The sequence below is a fragment of the Scyliorhinus torazame genome, chromosome 11 (assembly GCF_047496885.1).
Source record: "Scyliorhinus torazame isolate Kashiwa2021f chromosome 11, sScyTor2.1, whole genome shotgun sequence".
In the NCBI taxonomy this organism is placed as follows: Eukaryota; Metazoa; Chordata; class Chondrichthyes; order Carcharhiniformes; family Scyliorhinidae; genus Scyliorhinus; species Scyliorhinus torazame.
The window spans coordinates 180587637-180608832 of record NC_092717.1 but is presented as its reverse complement, the minus strand read 5'-3'; the positions used below and the strand labels follow the sequence as shown (position 1 = coordinate 180608832).

Below are 21196 nucleotides of genomic sequence, written 5' to 3'. Positions count from 1 at the left end.
CCCCCAAACCTTCGACCTGTCCCTCGGGAACCTCAACTGGTCCAGGAACTGCCGCATCCCCTCTCCCCCCTCCGGGGGTTCTGACTTGTACAGTTTCCCGTAGAAATCCCTAAAGACCTTGTTTATTTTGGCTGGACTCCGCACCGTGTTTCCCCCTCAGTCGCTGATTCCTCCAATTTCCCTAGCCGTCTCCTTCCTACGTAGCTGATGCGCCAGCATCCGACGCGCCTTCTCCCCATACTCGTACGCTGCCCCCTGCACCTTCCTCCACTGGGCCTCAGCTTTCCCCGTAGTCAGCAAATCAAACTCCGTTTGGAGGCTCCGGCGCTCCTTCAGCAGCCCCTCCTCGGGGGAATCTGCGCACCTCCTATCCACCCTCAGTATCTCCCCCACCAATCTCTCCCTCTCCATCCTCTCCCTCTTCTCCCTGTGAGCCCTGATTGAGATTAGCTCTTCCCTGATCACCTCCTTCAGCGCCTCCCAGACCACACTCACCGGTACCTCCCCATTATCATTGGCCTCTATGTACCTTTGAATGCACCCTCGGACCCGCCCACAGCCCTCCTCATCCGCCAGCAGTCCCACTTCCATGCGCCACAGCGGGCGCTGGACCCTCTCCTCCCCCAACTCCAGCTCCACCCAGTGCGGGGCGTGATCCAAAATCGCTATGGCCGAGTACTCCGTCCCCTCCACTCTTGGGATTAACGCCCTACTCACCATGAAGAAGTCTATCCGTGAATAGGCCTTGTGCACATGGGAAAAGAAGGAGAACTCTCTCGCGCTGGCCTGGCAAACCTCCGCGGGTCCACTCCCATCTGATCCATAAACCCCCTCAGAACCTTGGCCGCAGCTGGCCTCCTGCCCGACTTCGACCTAGATCGATCCAGTGCTGGGTCCAGTACCGTATTGAAGTCCCCCCCCATTATCAGGTTCCCTGCCTCCAGATCTGGGATCCGGGTCAGCATGCGCTTCATGAACCCTGCATCGTCCCAATTCGGGGTATATACATTCACCAGCACCACCCAGGCCCCCTGCAGCCTACCACTCACCATCACATAATGGCCCCCTTTATCCGCCACAATACTCACCGCTTCGAAGGACTACCCACCCACCCCCCCAACCCCCCCATGCCGACTAGCCATCTCCTTTCTGAGGCCAACCACGTGCCCATGCCTCCCGCACTCTCCAGCCCCCCAGACGCGGGCTCCCCGCCCGAACTCTCCCTCTTACCTCCAGCTCCCCCTCAGTCAGTACAGCAGTAACCCAGATACACCCCCCCCTCCCCCTCGGCCAGGCAATTGCTTAGCCCCCCTGCTCTCCCCATTGCACTCCCATAAGTCAGCTGACTCCTGCTGACCCCGTCCGCTCCCGCCTCTGCCGACGATCCCCCGATTGAATTTCCCCTCGAAGCCCCCCCCCCCCAACTCCCTCTACAAACCAGTGTGAGTCCCGCCCGGTACCGCCCCCCGCATCGGGCCACGCCTCCCCCCCCTTTTGCGCGGGTGAAAGCCCGCGTTCCCTGCCTGGGCTGGCCCCGCCCCCTGTGGCGCAGCTCCTTTCTCCTGCAGCCTCTCCCCGATCCCCAAAGATCCAGGACCTCCGGCCCCCACTTCAAACACGGGGAACAGCCCCTCCAAATCGATACTCCTGCCCAGAAAACACACACATCAAATCAAATCGCCCCTTCCCACTCCCCAGCATCCCCACAACCTGCTGCAAACCACTAATTTGAGTCCAGATTTTCATATTGGATGAATGTCCACGCCTCGTCCGGCGTATCAAAATAGTGGTGTCGGTCCTAATGTGTGACCCACAGCCGCGCTGGCTGCAACAGCCCAAACTCCACCCCCTTTCGATTGAGAACCACCTTGGCCCGGTTTAATACTGCCTTCTTCTTGGCCAGCTCTGCACTCCAGTCCTGGTAGATGCGGATTTCAGCGTTCTCCCACCTGCTACTCCGCTCCTTCTTCGCCCACCTCAGGACACACTCCCAGTCAGTGAAACGGTGAAACCTCACCACCACAGCCCTCGTCGGCTCATTCGCCCTCGGCCTCCTTGCCAGGACTCTGTGTGCCCCAACCAGCTCCGGGGCCTCGGGAAGGCTCCCGCGTTCATCAGCGTGCCCAGCATCGTAGCCACGTACGCCCCGACATCCGACCCCTCCACGCCTTCAGGGAGACCCAGAATCCGCAGATTCTTCCTCCTCGACTTGTTTTCCAGGTCCTCGAACTTCTGCCATTTTTTGTGCACCGCCAGGCCCAGGATCTCATCCTCGTTATCAGAGGCTTTCTGCTGCACCTCCTTAATCGCCATCCCCTGTGCCCTCTGGGTCTCCACCAGCCTCTCGATCGACGCCTCATAGGGGCCAACATCTCCACTTTCAACTCCGCAAAGCAGCTTTTCAGAAATTCCTGCTGCTCCCGAGACCACTGAGCCCACGCTGCCTGGTCTCCACCCACCGCCATGTTGCTTTTCCGCACCCGCTCTCCTCTCTTTTCCAGTGCCGCCTTTTTGACCGCTCCGCTCCTGGTCCACTCCATACAGTGCTGGGGGAACCTCACTGCTGTCTTCCCACACCGGGAATCATCGTCCAAGTGCCGCTGGAGCTCCTTAAAAGGGCCCAAAGGTCCGTTCACAGCGGGTGCTGCCGAATGTGTGACCTACGCGGGCATAGCCGCAACCGGAAGTCTGAAACTGCAATGCTAACCACTGAGCCACCGTGCTGCCCTCGCATGGCCATTCTACTAAACCTGCACATCTTTGGACTGTGGGAGTGTGGTGAACCACTGTATTCTGATATTAGAGGTTGTACGGTAGAACCTGCACTACAGGTTCACCTGTGGCCCGTGCATGTTAGCTCCGCCCAGGAGGCGGGGTATAAATATGCATGGCCTCCAGCTCACAGTCATTTCGCCAGCTGCTGTGGGAGGCCACACATCTGATACCAATAAAGCCTCAGTTTGGATTCAACTTTGTCTCCAGTCAAATTGATCGTGCCTCAATTTATTAGTATCTGATTCAGAAGATGGACCTCCATATTAAACCAGATCGCCTGCAGCTGGATCCACACTCAAGCGATGCCAGAAAGGACTTCCAGCACTGGCTAGCTTGTTTTGAAGCGTATATCAATGCGGCGCCGACCCCTGTTCCAAAGGCTCAGAAGATCCAAATATTGTACTCCAGACTCAGCCCTGAAGTCTTCCCGCTGATCCAGGATGTGCCCAATTACACTGATGCCGTGACTCGACTCAGAGAACATTATGAACAGAAGACGAACACGCTCTTCGCCAGACACGCGCTCGCAACTCATGCTCAACTACCTGGCGAGTCAATCGAGGACTTCTGGAAGGCCCTGAACCCACTAGTTCGGGACTGTGACTGCCAGGGCGTTATAGCTAAGGAGCACGTAGATCTCCTTATGCTTTTGTGTCTGGGATTGGGTCAGATATTATCAGGCAGCGGCTCCTAGAAGGGGCCACGCGCGACCTCGCAGAGACTAAAACACGAGCGCTCTCCAGGACGGTCACCCTGCGCAATGTCCAGTCCTACGCCCCCAACTGCGTGGCCCACTCCTCCTACGCTTTATGGGCCCACACGCAGCCTCCCCAGCGGGGGCGCTACCCACCCAATACGCCTGTGCTACGCGCCAGCCAGCGATCCCCGGGGGGCCCCGATGCTACTTTTGCGGCCAGCACAAACACTTCCGCCACTGCTGCCCGGCCCGCGCTGCCCTTTGTAAGGCCTGCGGGAAGAAGGGCCACTTCGCTGCGGTGTGCCAGGCCCGCTCAGCGGCCACGGTCGCCCCCGCCCCCCCCCCCCACCCCACCCCCGGTCACGGACAATGGGCGCCGCCATCCTCCTCTCCTCCCCAGGCCTTGTGCGACCAATGGGCGCCGCCATCTTCTCCTCCGTGCAACACGTGCGTTCCATGGGCGCCGCCATTTTGTAACCCCCAGGATCTCCGGGCGCCACCATCTTGTCCACCCCGCAGCACATGGACACCAACGGCGTTCCAGGACCTCAACTCAACGGCCGCCTCACTCCCTGACTATCAACCACAGCTCGCCTCCATGGCACTCGACCATTCTCGACGACATAACCTGACCAACCCATCCACCAGCGTGAAAGTCAATGGCCATGTGGCCTCCTGCCTACTGGACTCCGGGAGCACCGAGAGCTTTGTACACCCGAATATGGTAAGGCGCTGCTCCCTTAAGGTACACCCTACCAATCAAAAAATCTCCCTGGCCTCCGGATCCCACCACGTAGCGATCCGGGGGTACTGCACGGTCACGCTCACGGTCCAAGGCGTAGAGTTCCACGGCTTTCGCCTCTACGTCCTCCCTAACCTCTGCGCTGCACTTATCCTCGGCCTGGACTTCCAGTGCAACCTCCAGAGCCTGACCCTTAAATTCGGCGGACCCTTACCACCCCCCACTGTGTGCGGCCTCGCGACCCTAAAGGTCGATCCTCCTTCCCTCTTTGCCAATCTAACTCCAGATTGCAAACCCGTCGCCACCAGGAGCAGACGGTACAGCACCCAGGATAAGGCCTTCATCCGGTCCGAGGTCCAGCGGTTGCTTCGGGAAGGTATCATCGAGGCCAGCAACAGCCACTGGAGAGCTCAAGTAGTAGTGGTTAAATCTGGGGAGAAAAACGGAATGGTCGTGGACTACAGCCAGACCATCAACAGGTACACGCAGCTCGACGCATATCCCCTCCCACGCATATCTGACATGGTTAACCAGATTGCACAGTACCGGGTGTTCTCAACGGTGGACCTGAAATCCGCTTGTCACCAGCTCCCCATCCGTAAATCGGACCGTCCATACGCCGCCTTCGAGGCAGACGGCCAGCTATATCACTTCCTTAGGGTCCCCTTCGGCGTCACAAACGGGGTCTCGGTCTTCCAAAGGGAGATGGACCGAATGGTCGATCGGTACGGTTTGCGGGCCACGTTTCCGTACCTCGACAATGTGACCATCTGCGGCCATGACCAGCAGGACCACGACACCAACCTCGCTAAATTTCTCCGCACCGCCACTCTCCTCAACCTCACGTATAATAAGGAGAAGTGTGTGTTCCGCACAAACCGCATAGCCATCCTCAGCTACGTGGTCCAGAACGGAGTTCTGCGGCCCGATCCCAACCGCATGCGCCCCCTCATGGAGCTCCCCCTCCCCCACTGCCCCAACGCCCTTAAATGTTGCCTGGGGTTCTTTTCATATTACGAGTAGTGGGTCCCAAACTATGCAGACAAGGCCCGCCCACTCATACAGTCCACTCCCTTCCCCCTGACGGCCGAGGCCCAACAGGCCTTCGCCCGGATCAGAGCTGATATTGCCAAAGCTGGAATGCACGCTGTAGACGAAACACTTCCTTTCCAAGTAGAAAGCGACGCATCGGATGTTGCCCTTGCCACCACCCTCAATCAGGCAGGCAGACCCGTGGCATTCTTTTCCCGCACCCTCCATGCCTCTGAAATTCGGCACTCGTCCGTCGAAAAAAAGACTCAGGCTATCGTTGAGACTGTGCGACATTGGAGACATTACCTGGCCGGCAGGAGATTTACTCTCCTCACTGACCAACGGCCGATAGCCTTCATGTTCAACAACACACAGGGGGGTAAGATCAAAAATGATAAAACCTTGCGGTGGAGGATCGAGCTCTACACCTATAATTACGAGATTAAGTATCGCCCTGGCAAACTCAACGAGCCCCCAGACACCCTATCCCGAGGTACATGTGCCAGCGCACAAGTAGACCGACTCCAGATCCTGTACGACAGCCTTTGTCACCCAGGGGTCACTCGGTTGTCCCATTTCATTAAGGCACAAAATTTGTCCTACTCGAGGAAGTAAGGACAATCACCAGGGACTGCCAGGTCTGTGCGGAGTGTAAGCCGCACTTCTACCGGCCGGATTGCGCGCGCCTGGTGAAGGCCTCCCGCCCCTTTGAACGCCTCAGCGTGGATTTCAAACGCCCCCTCCCCTCCTCAGATCGACACACATATTTCCTCAGTGTGATCGATGAATACTCCCGGTTTCCCTTCGCCATCCCATGCCCCGACATGACGCCTGCCACCCCATGCCTTTAGCTCAAATGGGAGAGCGCTTGCTTTGCATGTAAGAGGTAGTGGGATCGATGCCCACATTCTCCAATTTGATTTCTATAGATATGTCAGGAATAAAAGAATGACTAGGGTAAGAGTAGGGCTAGTCAAGGACAGTAGTGGGAAGTTGTGCTTCGAGTCCGAGGAGATAGGAGAGGTGCAAAATGAATATTTTTCGTCAGTATTCACACAGGAAAAAGACAATGTTGTTGAGGAGAATACTGAGATTCAGGCCACTCGACTAGAAGGGCTTGAGGTTCATAAGGAGGAGGTGTTAACAATTCTGGAAAGGGTGAAAATAGATAAGTCCCCTGGGCCAGATGGGATTTATCCTAGGATTCTCTGGGAAGCTAGGGAGGAGATTGCTGAGCCTTTGGCTTTGATCTTTAAGTCATCTTTGTCAACAGGAATAGTGCCAGAAGACTGGAGGATAGCAAATGTTGTCCCCTTGTTCAAGAAGGGGAGTAGAGACAACCCCGGTAACTATCGACCAGTGAGCCTTACTTCTGTTGTGGGCAAAATCTTGGAAAGCTTTATAAGAGATAGGGTGTATAATCACCTGGAAAGGAATAATTTGATTAGACATAGTCAACACGGTTTTGTGAAGGGTAAGTCGTGCCTCACAAACCTTATTGAGTTCTTTGAGAAGGTGACCAAACAGGTGGATGAGGGTAAAGCAATTGATGTGGTGTCTATGGATTTCAGTAAAGCGTTTGATAAGTTTCCCCACGGTCGGCTACTGCAGAAAATACGGACGCATGGGATTCAGGGAGATTTAGCAGTTTGATCAGAAATTGGCTAGCTGGAAGAAGACAAAGGGTGGTGGTTGATGGGAAGTGTTCAGACTGGAGTCCAGTTACTAGTGGTGTACCACAAGGATCTGTTTTGGGGCCACTGCTGTTTGTCATTTTTATAAATGACCTGGAGGAGGGCGGAGAAGGATGGGTGAGTAAATTTGCAGATGACACTAAAGTCGATGGAGTTGTGGACAGTGCGGAAGGATGTTACAAGTTACAGAGGGACATAGATAAGCTGCAGCGCTGGGCTGAGAGGTGGCAAATGGAGTTTAATGCAGAAAAGTGTGAGGTGATTCATTTTGGAAGGAATAACAGGAAGACAGAGTACTGGGCTAATGGTAAGATTCTTGGCAGTGTGGATGAGCAGAGAGATCTCGGTGTCCATGTACATAGATCCATGAAAGTTGCCACTCAGGTTGAGAGGGTTGTTAAGAAGGCATACGGTGTGTTAGCTTTTATTGGTAGAGGGATTGAGTTTCGGAGCCATGAGGTCATGTTGCAGCTGTACAAAACTCTAGTGCGGCCACATTTGGAGTATTGCGTGCAATTCTGGTCGCCGCATTATAGGAAGGATGTGGAAGCATTGGAAAGGGTGCAGAGGAGATTTACCAGAATGTTGCCTGGTATGGAGGGAAGATATTATGAGGAAAGGCTGAGGGACTTGAGGCTGTTTTTGTTAGAGAGAAGAAGGTTAAGAGGTGACTTAATTGACGCATACAAGATGATCAGAGGATTGGATAGGGTGGACAGTGAGAGCCTTTTTCCTCGGATGGTGATGGCTAGCACGAGGGGACATAGCTTTAAATTGAGGGGTGATAGATATAAGACAGATGTCAGAGGTAGGTTCTTTACTCAGAGAGTAGTAAGGGTGTGGAATGTCCTGCCTGCAACAGTAGTGGACTCGCCAACACTAAGGGTATTCAAATGGTCATTGGATAGACATATGGACGATAAGGGAATAGTGTAGATGGGCTTTAGAGTGGTTTCATAGGTCGGCGCAACATCGAGGGCCGAAGGGCCTGTACTGCGCTGTAATGTTCTATGTTCTATGTTCTATGCCCCGACATGACGCCTGCCACCGTCATTAAAGCCCTTAATTCTATCTTCATTCTGTTTGGCTTCCCCGCCTACATCCACAGTGACAGGGGATCCTCATTCATGAGCGATGAGCTACGTCAGTTCCTGCTCAGCAGGGGTATCACTTCCAGCAGAGCAACGAGCTACAACCCCCAGGGAAACGGACAGGTAGAAAGGGAGAATGGGACGGTATGGAGGGCCGTCCAGCTGGCCCTGCGGTCCAGAAATCTTCCGGCCTCCCGCTGGCAAGAGGTCCTCCCTGATGCACTACATTCCATTCGCTCATTACTCTGCACTGCCACTAACAGTATACCACATGAACGTCTTTTTGCCTTCCCCAGGAAGTCCACATCCAGGGTATCGCTCCCAACTTGGCTTACAGTTCTGGGAACCGTGCTTCTCCGTAAACATGTGCAGCTCCACAAGGCGGATCTGTTGGTGGAGAGGGTGCACCTACTCCACGCAAACCCACAGTATGCCTACGTGGCGTTCCCTGATGGCCGCCAGGATACCGTCACCCTCAGGGACCTGGCACCAGCAGGTTCCACCCCCACACCACTCCCGTCGCACCCGGCGCCACTCTTCCCTCCCCTGCCACTCCCATCACCCCCCCATGGACTGTCCATCCTCCCCCTGCCCACGCCCGTCGATTAAGAGGATTTCGGCACGCTCCCGGAGTCAACTCCGACCACGACAGCGCCAACATCACCGTCACCACTTTGCCGAACTCAAAGGACCATCAAGGCACCGGACCGGCTGAACCTCTGACCAGCCCGCCGGATGCCAAGAGACATTTTTTTTTGCTTCTCTGTAAATATTAAAATTTCTAATTGTATATAATTATCCACCACCCCCGCCGGACTCAATTTTAACAGGGGGTGAATGTGGTAAACCACTGTGTTCTGATATTAGAGGTTGTACGGTAGAACCTGCACTACAGGTTCACCTGTGGCCCCTGCATGCTAGCTCCATCCAGGAGGCGAGGTATAACTATGCGTGACCTCCAGCTCGCAGCCATTTTGCCAGCTGCTGTGGGAGGCCACACATCTGATACTAATAAAGCCTCAGTTTGGATTCAACTTCATCTCCAGTCAAATTGATCGTGCCTCAGGGAGGAAACTGGAGCACCTGGAGGAAACCCACACAGATACGGGGAGAATGTATAAACTCCACACAGACAGTCACTCGAGGTCAGTATCGAACCCAGGTCCCAGGCGCTGTGAGATAGAAGTGTTACCCACTGTGCCACCGTGCTATTAATAACTATATACTTTAATATTAATTTTTTAAAAACTCAAAACCAATTGTAAATTGTTGTCTTACCTCAGCTTGTGTGTGATGCAAGATGTTTTGGGATTTAATAAAGCAGGGATACGCAGACTTTGCTGTATCTGTCAAAACAAAGTCTGGATCAGAACTCTACTTCACTACGAGTTTATGAAAAACAAATTATTGAGAGTGGTACTGTCAGCAATTGTACTTACGCAGCACAGCCGTAAACACCAGCATAGTCATGAGCAATACAGCAACCACTCCTCCACAAAACCACCTGTTGAAGAATTAGGAGATCACATTGGAGTTAGGGTGCTCACCACAACACTTGAGAAAGAAATTCTCATTTTAGGATTCTCAAAACTCTCTTACCTTGCAAACACGGCGACACATATTGAGAGGACTAAAATGGTCAGGTGGAAAAAGAAATTCTTGACAGACATAGATTCTGAAATACAAATCAATAATGCTCTTTAACTAATACAGGCAACACAGGAGGTTTCTTTATCAAGGAAAAAAACTTGTTGAACAGATATATGACAAAACGAAAAAATATTCAACATAACCATTAACACCGCAGATTGAAGTGTATTCCACAAACAGTTTAAACTTAAATGTGGAAGGTAGGTTGCACCTATAATTCCACGTTCATTGATCCCATCATCAGGCTCCAAATGTGTAAACAAGGAGCAAAAGATAAGACATACAGTAAAATCGTAAACCTACAATTGACTGCCTTTTACAGCCGGGCATGTTTTTGGGAGGGGGGGCGGGGGCCGGGGAGGACATAAAACAGGGCCCATGCTACCTCCTTCCAATCCACCCATGAGCTCATCCCCATAGAATCATAGAATTTACAGTGCAGAAGGAGGCCATTCAGCCCTTCGTATCTGCACCGGCTCTTGGAAAGAGCACCCTACTTAAGGCCACACCTCCATCCTATCACCGTAACCCAGGAACCCCACCTAACCTGAGGGCAATTTTAGCATGGCCAATCCACCTAACATGCACATCTTTGGACTGTGGAAGAAAACTAGAGCACTCAGAGGAAACGCACGCAGACAAGGGTTGAAAGTCCAAACTCCACACAGACAGTGACCCAAGCCGGGAATCGAACTTGGCTCCCTGGAGCTGTGAAGCAACTGTGCTAACCATTGTGCTACTGTGTCTTCCAAAATCAAGTACAGGGAGAGGGTGAGTGCCAAAATCGGTAGCCTGCCTGCCACATTTAAATCGGTAACTGCAGCGATTGTGGCCCGGTTTAGCTCAATTGGCTGGACGGTTGGTTCATGATGCAGAGCGAGGCTAGCAGAGTGGGTTCAATTCCTGTACAGGCTGAGCTTTTTCAAGAAGGCCCTGCCTTCTCAAGCTTGCCCCTTGCCTGAGGTGTGGTGATCCTCAGGTTAAATCACCACCAGTCACCTCTCCGTCTCAAAGGGGAAACCAGCCTATGGTCATTTGGGACTATGGTGATGTGACTTTTTTGTGATGATTGTCCTCTTAAAGGGCAACACAGCAGCGAGGATCGACTGGCTTGGGGGACCAATTGGGAAGTAGAGTGGACAATCACTCCTGAAGAAATTGAGTTCTTTCTGTCGTGTCTGGTCTCAATCAAAAGCTGAGTTCGGATTTAGAAATTCCTTTAGTTTATTTCAAATAGCTTGCAAGCTTACACTCCCTCTGATGAAGGCAGGAGACTCATGTCGCTTGAAACTCCCAGAGCGAGTGAGACAAAGGGAGGCAACACATGTGGTCTCATATATATTCATGCAGTATCAAGTTCCACATACACGAATACAAGATTCTGATAGGCCCTTTCCTTGACCTGGTCATATAATCTAACTGCCACTGATTCTGATAGGCTCATTACACATTCCTTTCCTTCCTCTGGGCCTCTGCCTCCCAGCATCCTTTGTGCAAAGAGCCAGTCCTGATAGCCACCCCTCCCCCTCTCGCCATCCCTCCCCATCTCTTTGTTCACTCCCTGCAACCCGAATTAATGTCCACCACGCACTATTCTAACTGGTCATCCCAGTCTAATGCTCTTTTCTTTAGTTCAATTCCTCATTCTCTCCTTTTATCATTCTATGATAACTACTATGCCGCCTCCTAACCAACATTCCCTTCCGCTACCCGCAGACAATGGGACACCTGTGGCGTTGTGGCAGGTGCATTGGCCTGACGTCTGCGTTACGCTACACCTCCGTTCCGTGCAGGTGGAGAACAGACATGTTATATGCTCTTTCACCTCTGCCACGAAGGTCTCTACCGCTAGAGAAATGTGTGGGTAGGTATTCCCCCTAATGGTCAAAAAGTGTGCTAACAATTTGCCAGACCAACAATAGTCCTGTCGCTGTCTCGGTCCAAATTTGGAGTTTGGTTAGGCATACAATTCCCAGTGTCCATTATAAACATCCCCGGGTTAATAACCTGTATCAATGTCTGGTCTGAAAGACCGTCCCGCAATTCATTACATTCTGTACATAAACACCTCATCAATTTTTACAGCTACTGGCTCTCCATTCAGGTTCCTTCTGGTTTGATGGTCGCCAGTAACGGGAGGTCACCTTGGTGAGTGGTGATGGGCCGAGTCTATTGGCATCATCCGAGCCATAGCCATCTTACAACACACATTAAGGCATCCAATGATTATACAATATACAATTATAATAACAAGTATTATCAATCCATGCATCAGGTAAAACCCCATGACCGAGCTGTGAGAGCTGACTCTGAGCTGAATCCTACTGTAGGGTTTATATCCCCCTTCTAGTCGTACTGACTAGCAGCTATCCCCGATCCTTGTCATGTGTGAGTACATGTCGTGATTTGTAAGCTGTGTACGGAAATCAACTGTAAATTCATCCATCCCGCAGACCAGTGGCGATAGACTCTTTGTATTGTTCTTGCCTCAAGTCCAATCACCGTGAACCATAGCTGTCGCTACTCAGGAAGGTAACACAATAGCTATATCCGTGTGCTCCACTACCTCCAAGGCATCTGACTACCTTGGGGTAGCAGCACCGCAAAAGCTTCCTCATGTCCCTTAGAAACAGCACACAACTCAGTCCATCAGCGACCAAAAAGGTTTTCATCCCTCACTGGTATTTTTTTCTTTTTAGGAAGTGCTTTCCGTTTCGCATTGGAATGGTAAATTATGATATCATGTACTATCCACTGATTATCTTGCTTTATGAATTGCAGAAGCTTCAATCAATCCTGGTTTTATTCCTGACTTCCTCACACTAACGTCTAACATTGTACTGAACCATGTCGTTTGCCAGCCCCGGTTTACATGAGACAATACTCAGTTTTCTTCAAATCCCTTTTGTCCGTTATCATTATCCTTACAGCATGGAGTGTATACTTGCCATAATTTGTTTTTTGTTTTTTACTTTGCAATAACACCACTTGCACATTCAATACAGTCAACTTTTGGGGTTACAACCCAAATGAATCCATACATAACAGTCCCTAACAACTTACAGTACATTTCATCCATAATAACTATTACACTCTCCAATGCAATATTGTTTGCTGCATTGGATACAAATTTCTTGCCGTGGCATCAAGCTGCCAAAATTCCTAAACTATTGTCATTTAAAATACGGGGTTCCTCGTCAGTCGCTGCCATCTGCCGAGACCCTGAATAACTCCACCGCGTAGTACATACCCCTTGGAGACCACAGATCATCCATCAGCTAACGTGCAGTTCGAGATGTCTGACTGGAGGTTTCACTATTGAGGAATAATTTGATATTTTGATTTGTTTCTAACCCGGAAGGTTTTCCTTCTGGGCTCTGTCATTTAATTCCCTCAAATATGTAGCCAATTGTATCATTAGTTTCCACCCCCGCCCCCCCCCCCCCCAACCCTCCCCCGCCCCCCCCCTCCCCCCCACTATTCTGTCTAAAACATTCTTCTGTGGAGTGTAGTTCTCGTTCTTCGTCTGTGATATTTTTGCTTCATCTGAAAACCAAATGAACAGGTCAAAGGCGGAGAGGGCCCTATTTCTTAATTTGTATCTTTCTATTCTTGTTTGGATGTTCCAGAAGTGCCCTCTCCAGGACTTCGGGATTTCCATTTAATTCCCTTCTCATCCTTGACATATATCATACGATTAAGGCCTGTTAAGCCTCCTTCTCCTATCGTTGCACCCCTGAGTGAGACTCGAAGAATCTCAAACTCCTCTTTTACTAACTCAGTGATCCAAGCGGGTCGAATCTTTCCCTGATACATGTCGGATATTGATACTGCATGTACTTTAATTCCTTTAATTCTGATTACGACCGGATTTTTATGAAAGTAATTTCCAATCATGACATTTTCACTTTATCATCTGTCCTATCGATGCTGCTAACAGGTTTCAATTCCCTGGCATCCTGCTCCACTGATTTCATTATACTAGTAAGTACAGTTATCCCCTGCCACTCACAACCAAACATTCCTTTTCCCTTGTCCGAGCGGCTTGGGGATATGATCTATCCTGTGGCACGGCATGATTGCAGTGATAGTCTCTAAACACTGTCAGGCTAATTTTACGTCCCTGCGTCATCCCAACATCTCTTAAACTACGTACTCCCTCACTGATTGGTACCACAAGTTTATCACTTCTTCACAATCCTGCACATCCTTTCCCAATCACTCCGTCGTCAGCTTGGTTTTCTCTGCAGTAATCACAATTTATCATTATCACACCATCCCATGGTCAAAATCTATCATGTGGTCACATACTTCGATCATTAGTGTTGCCTGATGTTTCAGAAAACAATCATGACAACTGAATTCCCCAAATTTCCCTGGGGGCCGAGGCATTTCCCCATTTCTGTCGTTCTAAATGCAATATCAACTCACCTGAATGCTATATCTGCCATTCTCCTAGCTATGTTTCATATGATTACTCCCTGTCCAAACTACTGGGCTACAGAACGTGCCACATCCTTGACACGATGTTTCATTATGGTCACAATGAATCATTTTAACTGGGGTCCATAATAACAACCCTTGATCTATCATCTCATATTCTCAATTCCTCACTAATTACGTTTCTTTGTTTGCTGCCGATAGGTTGCCTATGGATTATAATAATCCCTCTGTTATTATTTAATTGGGTCGGATGTTTTAGTTCTGACACAATTCCTTTGCTCCAGATGCCACTGATTCTCTACTTCAACGTCCCCCGTGCGGCGACAGCTTTGATTAAAAAGTACAAATGACTTTTGCTGCTCCTAGGAAAAAGAGGGCCTGCATACTCTAGTGACCATTCTTCCAGCGGTGTCTCAGTTTTTTCTGTGCCACTCCCCATTTCTTTACTCCCTGTTTCTCCACCATTTTCTTTCCTGAATTTTTTTTAAAAAATGGATGTCCCCCTGGCTTGTCCCTCGTCCTCCTTAACTTTACTACCATCCGTATATACCACCCAAGCATTTACCAACTCTGTTCTGCTAACTGATTTATCAAGTTTCTGTCCCTTTTAAATATTATGAATAAACATTAAGGCAGGGTTTAAAAGAATGGTTTCCCATCTTTCCCATCGAGCTGTATTCACGCCTTGCTGGCAACCCTGTCTCTTGGTCAACTCTGTCAATTCTAAAAATTCACTTGTGACATAACTTTTCTTTCCGACTGATAAATTTCCAATCTCTGCTATCCTTTTTGTTATGGCTGCCAGACATTTTGCAATGTCCGAAAACTTTTGTTCAGCCCTTGACCAATTTCCTGTCAATGTTTGATCGGCGTCTGAGTACTATGATTAACAAGCACCATACCATATCCATTTGCGTACAGATCAAATTTAATGCTCAAATTGTCCTCTTCATGTCTCTCCTCTAATGGCCCGGATGTTGCTACAGCTGTTTTTAACTGGTCCAACCTCCTCTTCGGCAGGAGCTAGGGAATGTGGATTGGGAGCAGCTGTTTAAGGGTAAATCCACATTTGAAATGTGGGAGTCTTTTAAGGAAAAGTTAATTAGAGTGCAGGACAGACGTGTCCCTGAGAAAATCAGGGATAGAAATGGCAAGATTAGTGAACCATGGATGACGGGTGGAATTGTGAGACTCGCAAAGATGAAAAAGGAAGCATACATAAGATCTAGGCGACTTAAAACTGATGAAGCTTCGGAGCAATATCGGGAAAGTAGGACAAATCTCAAGAGATATGGACAGGGTGGATAGCAACAAACTTTTTCCAAGAGTGGGGGTTTCAATTACAAGAGGTCACGATTTCAAGGTGAGAAGGGGAAAGTTTAAGGGAGATGTGCGTGGAAAGTTTTTTACACAGAGGGTGGTGGGTGCCTGGAACACTTTGCCAGCGGAGGTGGTAGAGGCGGGCACGATAGCATCATTTAAGATGCATCTAAACAGATATATAAACAGCAGGGAACAGAGGGAAGTAGATCCTTGGAAAATAGGTGACAGGTTTAGATAAAGGATCTGGATCGGCGCAGGCTGGGAGGGCCGAAGGGCCTGTTCCTGTGCTGTAATTTTCTTTGTTCTTCACTGGTCCACCTAAAATCCCCTTTTAAAGTTTCATAAATGGGTCTAGCATAAAGACCAAAGACTTCCCCTATTGGTCTCAAATATCCCAAAATTCCCATGATTTGCTTCCCCCCGTTTCGTGAAACGGGCGCTGTGATTCTAGCAGCTTTCTCTCTCATCCCAACACTGGCTTCCCCACCTGCCCTTGACGCTGACTACCCTAGATAATCGACTTCGCTCCTGCCAATCTGGCATTTTTTGAGCCCTATCTTAAACCCTGCTTCATTAAGTGTTTTAATAATTTTGGTCACTCTTTCAACATGTGTCCCCCTGATCATCATCTCCAATTAACACATCAACAATATATACTACAGCCAAATCATCTTTAATCAACTCCCTTACTATTGCCTGAAAGTGGTCTGGGGAATTAACATATCCTTGTGGCAATTTACAGTATACGTAATGTTTAGTGCCAAAGGTAAATGCTGTCTTTTCCCTACTGTCTGGGTCTAACCTGAATCCGTTGGCTAAATCTATACTAGTTAAATAAGTTTTGCCTGCCACCTTCTCCAATGTAGTTTGTGGATTGATTAAATATTGTTTATCCTTCTCCTTTTTTCTTTTTGTAACCTTATTTAATGCTTTGTAATTCGTTACCATTCTAAATGTACCAGCAGGCTTGCTAACTACCTGAAGTGGGCTATTCGTCGATACATATGTGACTTCTTGAATGATTTCTTGCTGTTCTAACTCTTTGATCATTATCTCCAGCTTGCATTTGGCACCTCGGGTCAAGGGCTATTTTTTTTACGGCCTGTATCGTCTCCCTGGATTGTGTGCTGATTAACCCTGTGTCATTCTTTCTATTGCTAGGTTTGCTTTCCTTATTTCCTTTACGTTGTCAATTGGTTTTAATATCTTAATTTTTTATTTATTTCTGCATCTATTTTTATTAATCCTTCCCTGCCATCAGATTCTCATTTCCTGATACTGCAAGTAATACTCCTAATCTAAGCTCCGGTCCCATATCTATATTCCCTAAAGCTCTGCCTGCAATGTAGTTAACATTCTAAACTTCATTTCTTCTGCTAGTGACTTTCTTGCAACTCAGTGGGCACTAGGACCCAGTGGAGCTGTGCCATATCACTTCCACCGACTACCTCCTAATACTGGTCTCATTGGTCCCCGTGTTTCTAGCCCCTTACTGCCACAATGCCCCTCTCCACTATCCCAATATAACGCGAGGGCATGTTTTAATTAATTTTTTCTTGAAAGCGATATCCTGCTACAGTCCCCATTCTACCTGCTCTTGGGACTGCCTACCCCCCTGGGCTCAGTGCTTGCAGCATCCCCTCAAGTTCTGAGTGCTTACACACCAATGCCCTTCAGTAGACGAATAGTCCCCAGAACTTGCCCAACCCCTCTTTAACTGATTTGGGGTTTGGGCATCTCTAAAATGGCCTCCTTCCTTTCTACTGGGATCTTCCTTTCCCCCTGTGTAATCTTAAAATAAAGTTTCAAAATCCATAGTCTTTGCTGTATGAAAATCCCCAAATTTAAAATTTGATGTGTAGTGAGTTTACAGAGGAAATACTGAAATCTCTACAATTTGGAACTCCCCGAACAAATTTTTTAAATGTAGGTACATCATGGCTGCCTCTAATAAAGGAGCACATGGACTTAATTCACTGAATGCCTAGTCTTCGCATTTCAATTTTAGATTCCTTTGTTCTCTTCCCCTTTTTCTCTTTTAACCAACCAAGACTATAGAACATAGAACATAGAACAATACAGCGCAGTACAGGCCCTTCGGCCCACGATGTTGCACCGAAACAAAAGCCATCTAACCTACACTATGCCATTATCATCCATATGTTTATCCAATAAACTTTTAAATGCCCTCAATGTTGGCGAGTTCACTACTGTAGCAGGTAGGGCATTCCACGGCCTCACTACTCTTTGCGTAAAGAACCTACCTCTGACCTCAGTTTAAAGTTATGTCCCCTCGTGCCAGCCATATCCATCCACGGGAGAAGGCTCTCACTGTCCACCCTATCCAACCCCCTGATCATTTTGTATGCCTCTATTAAGTCTCCTCTTAACCTTCTTCTCTCCAACGAAAACAACCTCAAGTCCATCAGCCTTTCCTCATAAGATTTTCCCTCCATACCAGGCAACATCCTGGTAAATCTCCTCTGCACCCGCTCCAAAGCCTCCACGTCCTTCCTATAATGCGGTGACCAGAACTGTACGCAATACTCCAAATGCGGCCGTACCAGAGTTCTGTACAGCTGCAACATGACCTCCCGACTCCGGAACTCAATCCCTCTACCAATAAAGGCCAACACTCCATAGGCCTTCTTCACAACCCTATCAACCTGGGTGGCAACTTTCAGGGATCTATGTACATGGACACCGAGATCCCTCTGCTCATCCACACTTTCAAGAACTTTACCATTAGCCAAATATTCTGCATTCCTGTTATTCCTTCCAAAGTGAATCACCTCACACTTCTCTACATTAAACTCCATTTGCCACCTCTCAGCCCAGCTCTGCAGCTTATCTATATCCCTCTGTAACCTGCTACATCCTTTCACACTATCGACAACACCACCGACTTTAGTATCGTCTGCAAATTTACTCACCCACCCTTCTGCGCCTTCCTCTAGGTCATTGATAAAAATGACAAACAGCAACGGCCCAGAACAGATCCTTGTGGTACTCCACTTGTGACTGTACTCCATTCTGAACATTTCCCATCAACCACCACCCTCTGTCTTCTTTCAGCTAGCCAATTTCTGATCCACATCTCTAAATCACCCTCAATCCCCAGCCTCCGTATTTTTTGCAATAGCCTACCGTGGGGAACCTTATCAAATGCTTTGCTGAAATCCATATACACAACATCAACTGCTCTACCCTCGTCTACCTGTTCAGTCACCTTCTCAAAGAACTCAATAAGGTTTGTGAGGCATGACCTACCCTTCACAAAGCCATGCTGACTATCCCTGATCATATTATTCCTATCTAGATGATTATAAATCTTGTCTCTTATAATCCCCTCCAAGACTTTACCCACTACAGACGTGAGGCTCACCGGTCTATAGTTGCCGGGGTTGTCTCTGCTCCCCTTTTTGAACAAAGGGACCACATTTGCTGTCCTCCAGTCCTCTGGCACTATTCCTGTAGCCAATGATGACATAAAAATCAAAGCCAAAGGTCCAGCAATCTCTTCCCTGGCCTCCCAGAGAATCCTAGGATAAATCCCATCAGGTCCCGGGGACTTATCTATTTTCAGCCTGTCCAGAATTGCCAACACCTCTTCCCTACGTACCTCAATGCCATCTATTCTATTAGCCTGGGGGTCAGCATTCTCCTCCACAACATTATCTTTTTCCTGAGTGAATACTGACGAAAAATATTCATTTAGTATCTCGCCTATTTCTTCAGACTCCACACACAATTTCCCATCCCTGTCCTTGACTGGTCCTACTCTTTCCCTAGCCATTCGCTTATTCCTGACATACCTATAGAAAGCTTTTGGGTTTTCCTTGATCCTTCCTGCCAAATACTTCTCATGTCCCCTCCTTGCTCGTCTTAGCTCTCTCTTTAGATCCTTCCTCGCTACCTTGTAACTATCCATCGCCCCAACCGAAACTTCACACTTCATCTTCACATAGGCCTCCTTCTTCCTCTTCACAAGAGATTCCACTTCCTTGGTAAACCACGGTTCCCTCGCTCGACGCCTTCCTCCCTGTCTGACCGGTACATACTTATCAAGAACACGCAGTAGCTGATCCTTGAACAAGCCCCACTTATCCAGTGTGCCCAACACTTGCAGCCTACTTCTCCACCTTATCCCCCCAAGTCACGTCTAATGGCATCATAATTGCCCTTCCCCCAGCTATAACTCTTGCCTTGCGGTGTATACTTATCCCTTTCCATCATTAACGTAAACGTCACCGAATTGTGGTCACTGTCCCCAAAGTGCTCTCCTACCTCCAAATCCAACACCTGGCCTGGTTCATTACCCAAAACCAAATCCAACGTGGCCTCGCCTCTTGTTGGCCTGTCAACATATTGTTTCAGGAAACCCTCCTGCACACACTGTACAAAAAACGACCCATCTATTGTACTCGAACTATATCTTTTCCAGTCAATATTTGGAAAGTTAAAGTCTCCCATAATAACTACCCTGTTACTTTCGCTCATATCCAGAATCATCTTCACCATCCTTTCCTCTACAACCCTAGAACTATTAGGAGGCCTATAAAAAACTCCCAACAGGGTGACCTCTCCTTTCCTGTTTCTAACTTCAGCCCATACTACCTCGGAAGAAGAGTCCCCATCTAGCATCCTCTCCGCCACCGTAATACTGCTCTTGACTAGCAGCGCCACACCTCCCCCTCTTTTGCCTCCTTCTCTGAGCTTACTAAAACACCTAAACCCCGGAACCTGCAACATCCATTCCTGTCCCTGCTCTATCCATGTCTCCGAAATGGCCACAACATCGAAGTCCCAGGTACCAACCCATGCTGCCAGTTCCCCTACCTTGTTTCGTATACTCCTGGCATTGAAGTAGACACACTTCAAACCACCTACCTGAACACTGGCCCCCTCCTGCGACGTCAAATCTGTGCTCCTGACCTCTATACTCTCATTCTCCCTTACCCTAAAACTACAATCCAGGTTCCCATGCCCCTGCTGCATTAGTTTAAACCCCCCCAAAGAGCACTAACAAATCTCCCTCCCAGGATATTTGTGCCCCTCAGGTTCAGATGTAGACCATCCTGTCTGTAGAGGTCCCACCTTCCCCAGAAAGAGCCCCAGTTATCCAGAAATCTGAATCCCTCCCGCCTGCACCATCCCTGTAGCCACGTGTTTAAATGCTCTCTCTCCCTATTCCTCATCTCACTATCACGTGGCACGGGCAACAACCCAGAGATAACAACTCTGTTTGTTCTAGTTCTGAGCTTCCATCCTAGCTCCCTGAAAGCCTGCCTGACATCCTTGTCCCCTTTCCTACCTATGTCGTTAGTGCCAATGTGGACCACGACTTGGGGCTGCTCCCCCTCCCCCCTCAGGACCCGGAAAACACGATCCGAGACATCACGTACCCTTGCACCTGGGAGGCAACATACCAAACGTGAGTCTCTCACGCTCCCACAAAATCTCCTATCTGTGCCCCTGACTATAGAGTCCCCAATTACTAATGCTCTGCTCCTCTCCCCACTTCCCTTCTGAGCAACAGGGACAGACTCCGTGCCAGAGGCCCGTACCCCATGGCTTGAACTATGCCGAGTTCAACTAATCATTTTGATTTATACATTTTGATTTTGCTTTTTGTTTACTTCCTGAGAATTGTGTTCTAAATAACTTCCACAATGTTAATCATTATTACTGATTTTCTAACGAACTTTCAAATACTTACCCCATTTTAAATCTCATATTAACTGCCGTA

General features: G+C 49.0%; 1 protein-coding gene across 2 annotated transcripts in view; it reads right to left on the bottom strand.

Moving 5' to 3' along the window:
* tmem71 (transmembrane protein 71) overlaps positions 1-21196 on the bottom strand; it is a 114111-nt gene that overhangs the window by 32994 nt on the left and 59921 nt on the right. For both annotated transcript variants that reach the window (XM_072468111.1, XM_072468110.1), the window contains 3 exons: positions 9631-9706; positions 9471-9535; positions 9310-9377 (listed from right to left, as the gene is read on the bottom strand). In XM_072468111.1, coding sequence (XP_072324212.1) covers positions 9310-9377; positions 9471-9535; positions 9631-9706 — 209 coding nt within the window. The remainder of the gene's footprint in view (positions 1-9309; positions 9378-9470; positions 9536-9630; positions 9707-21196) is intronic.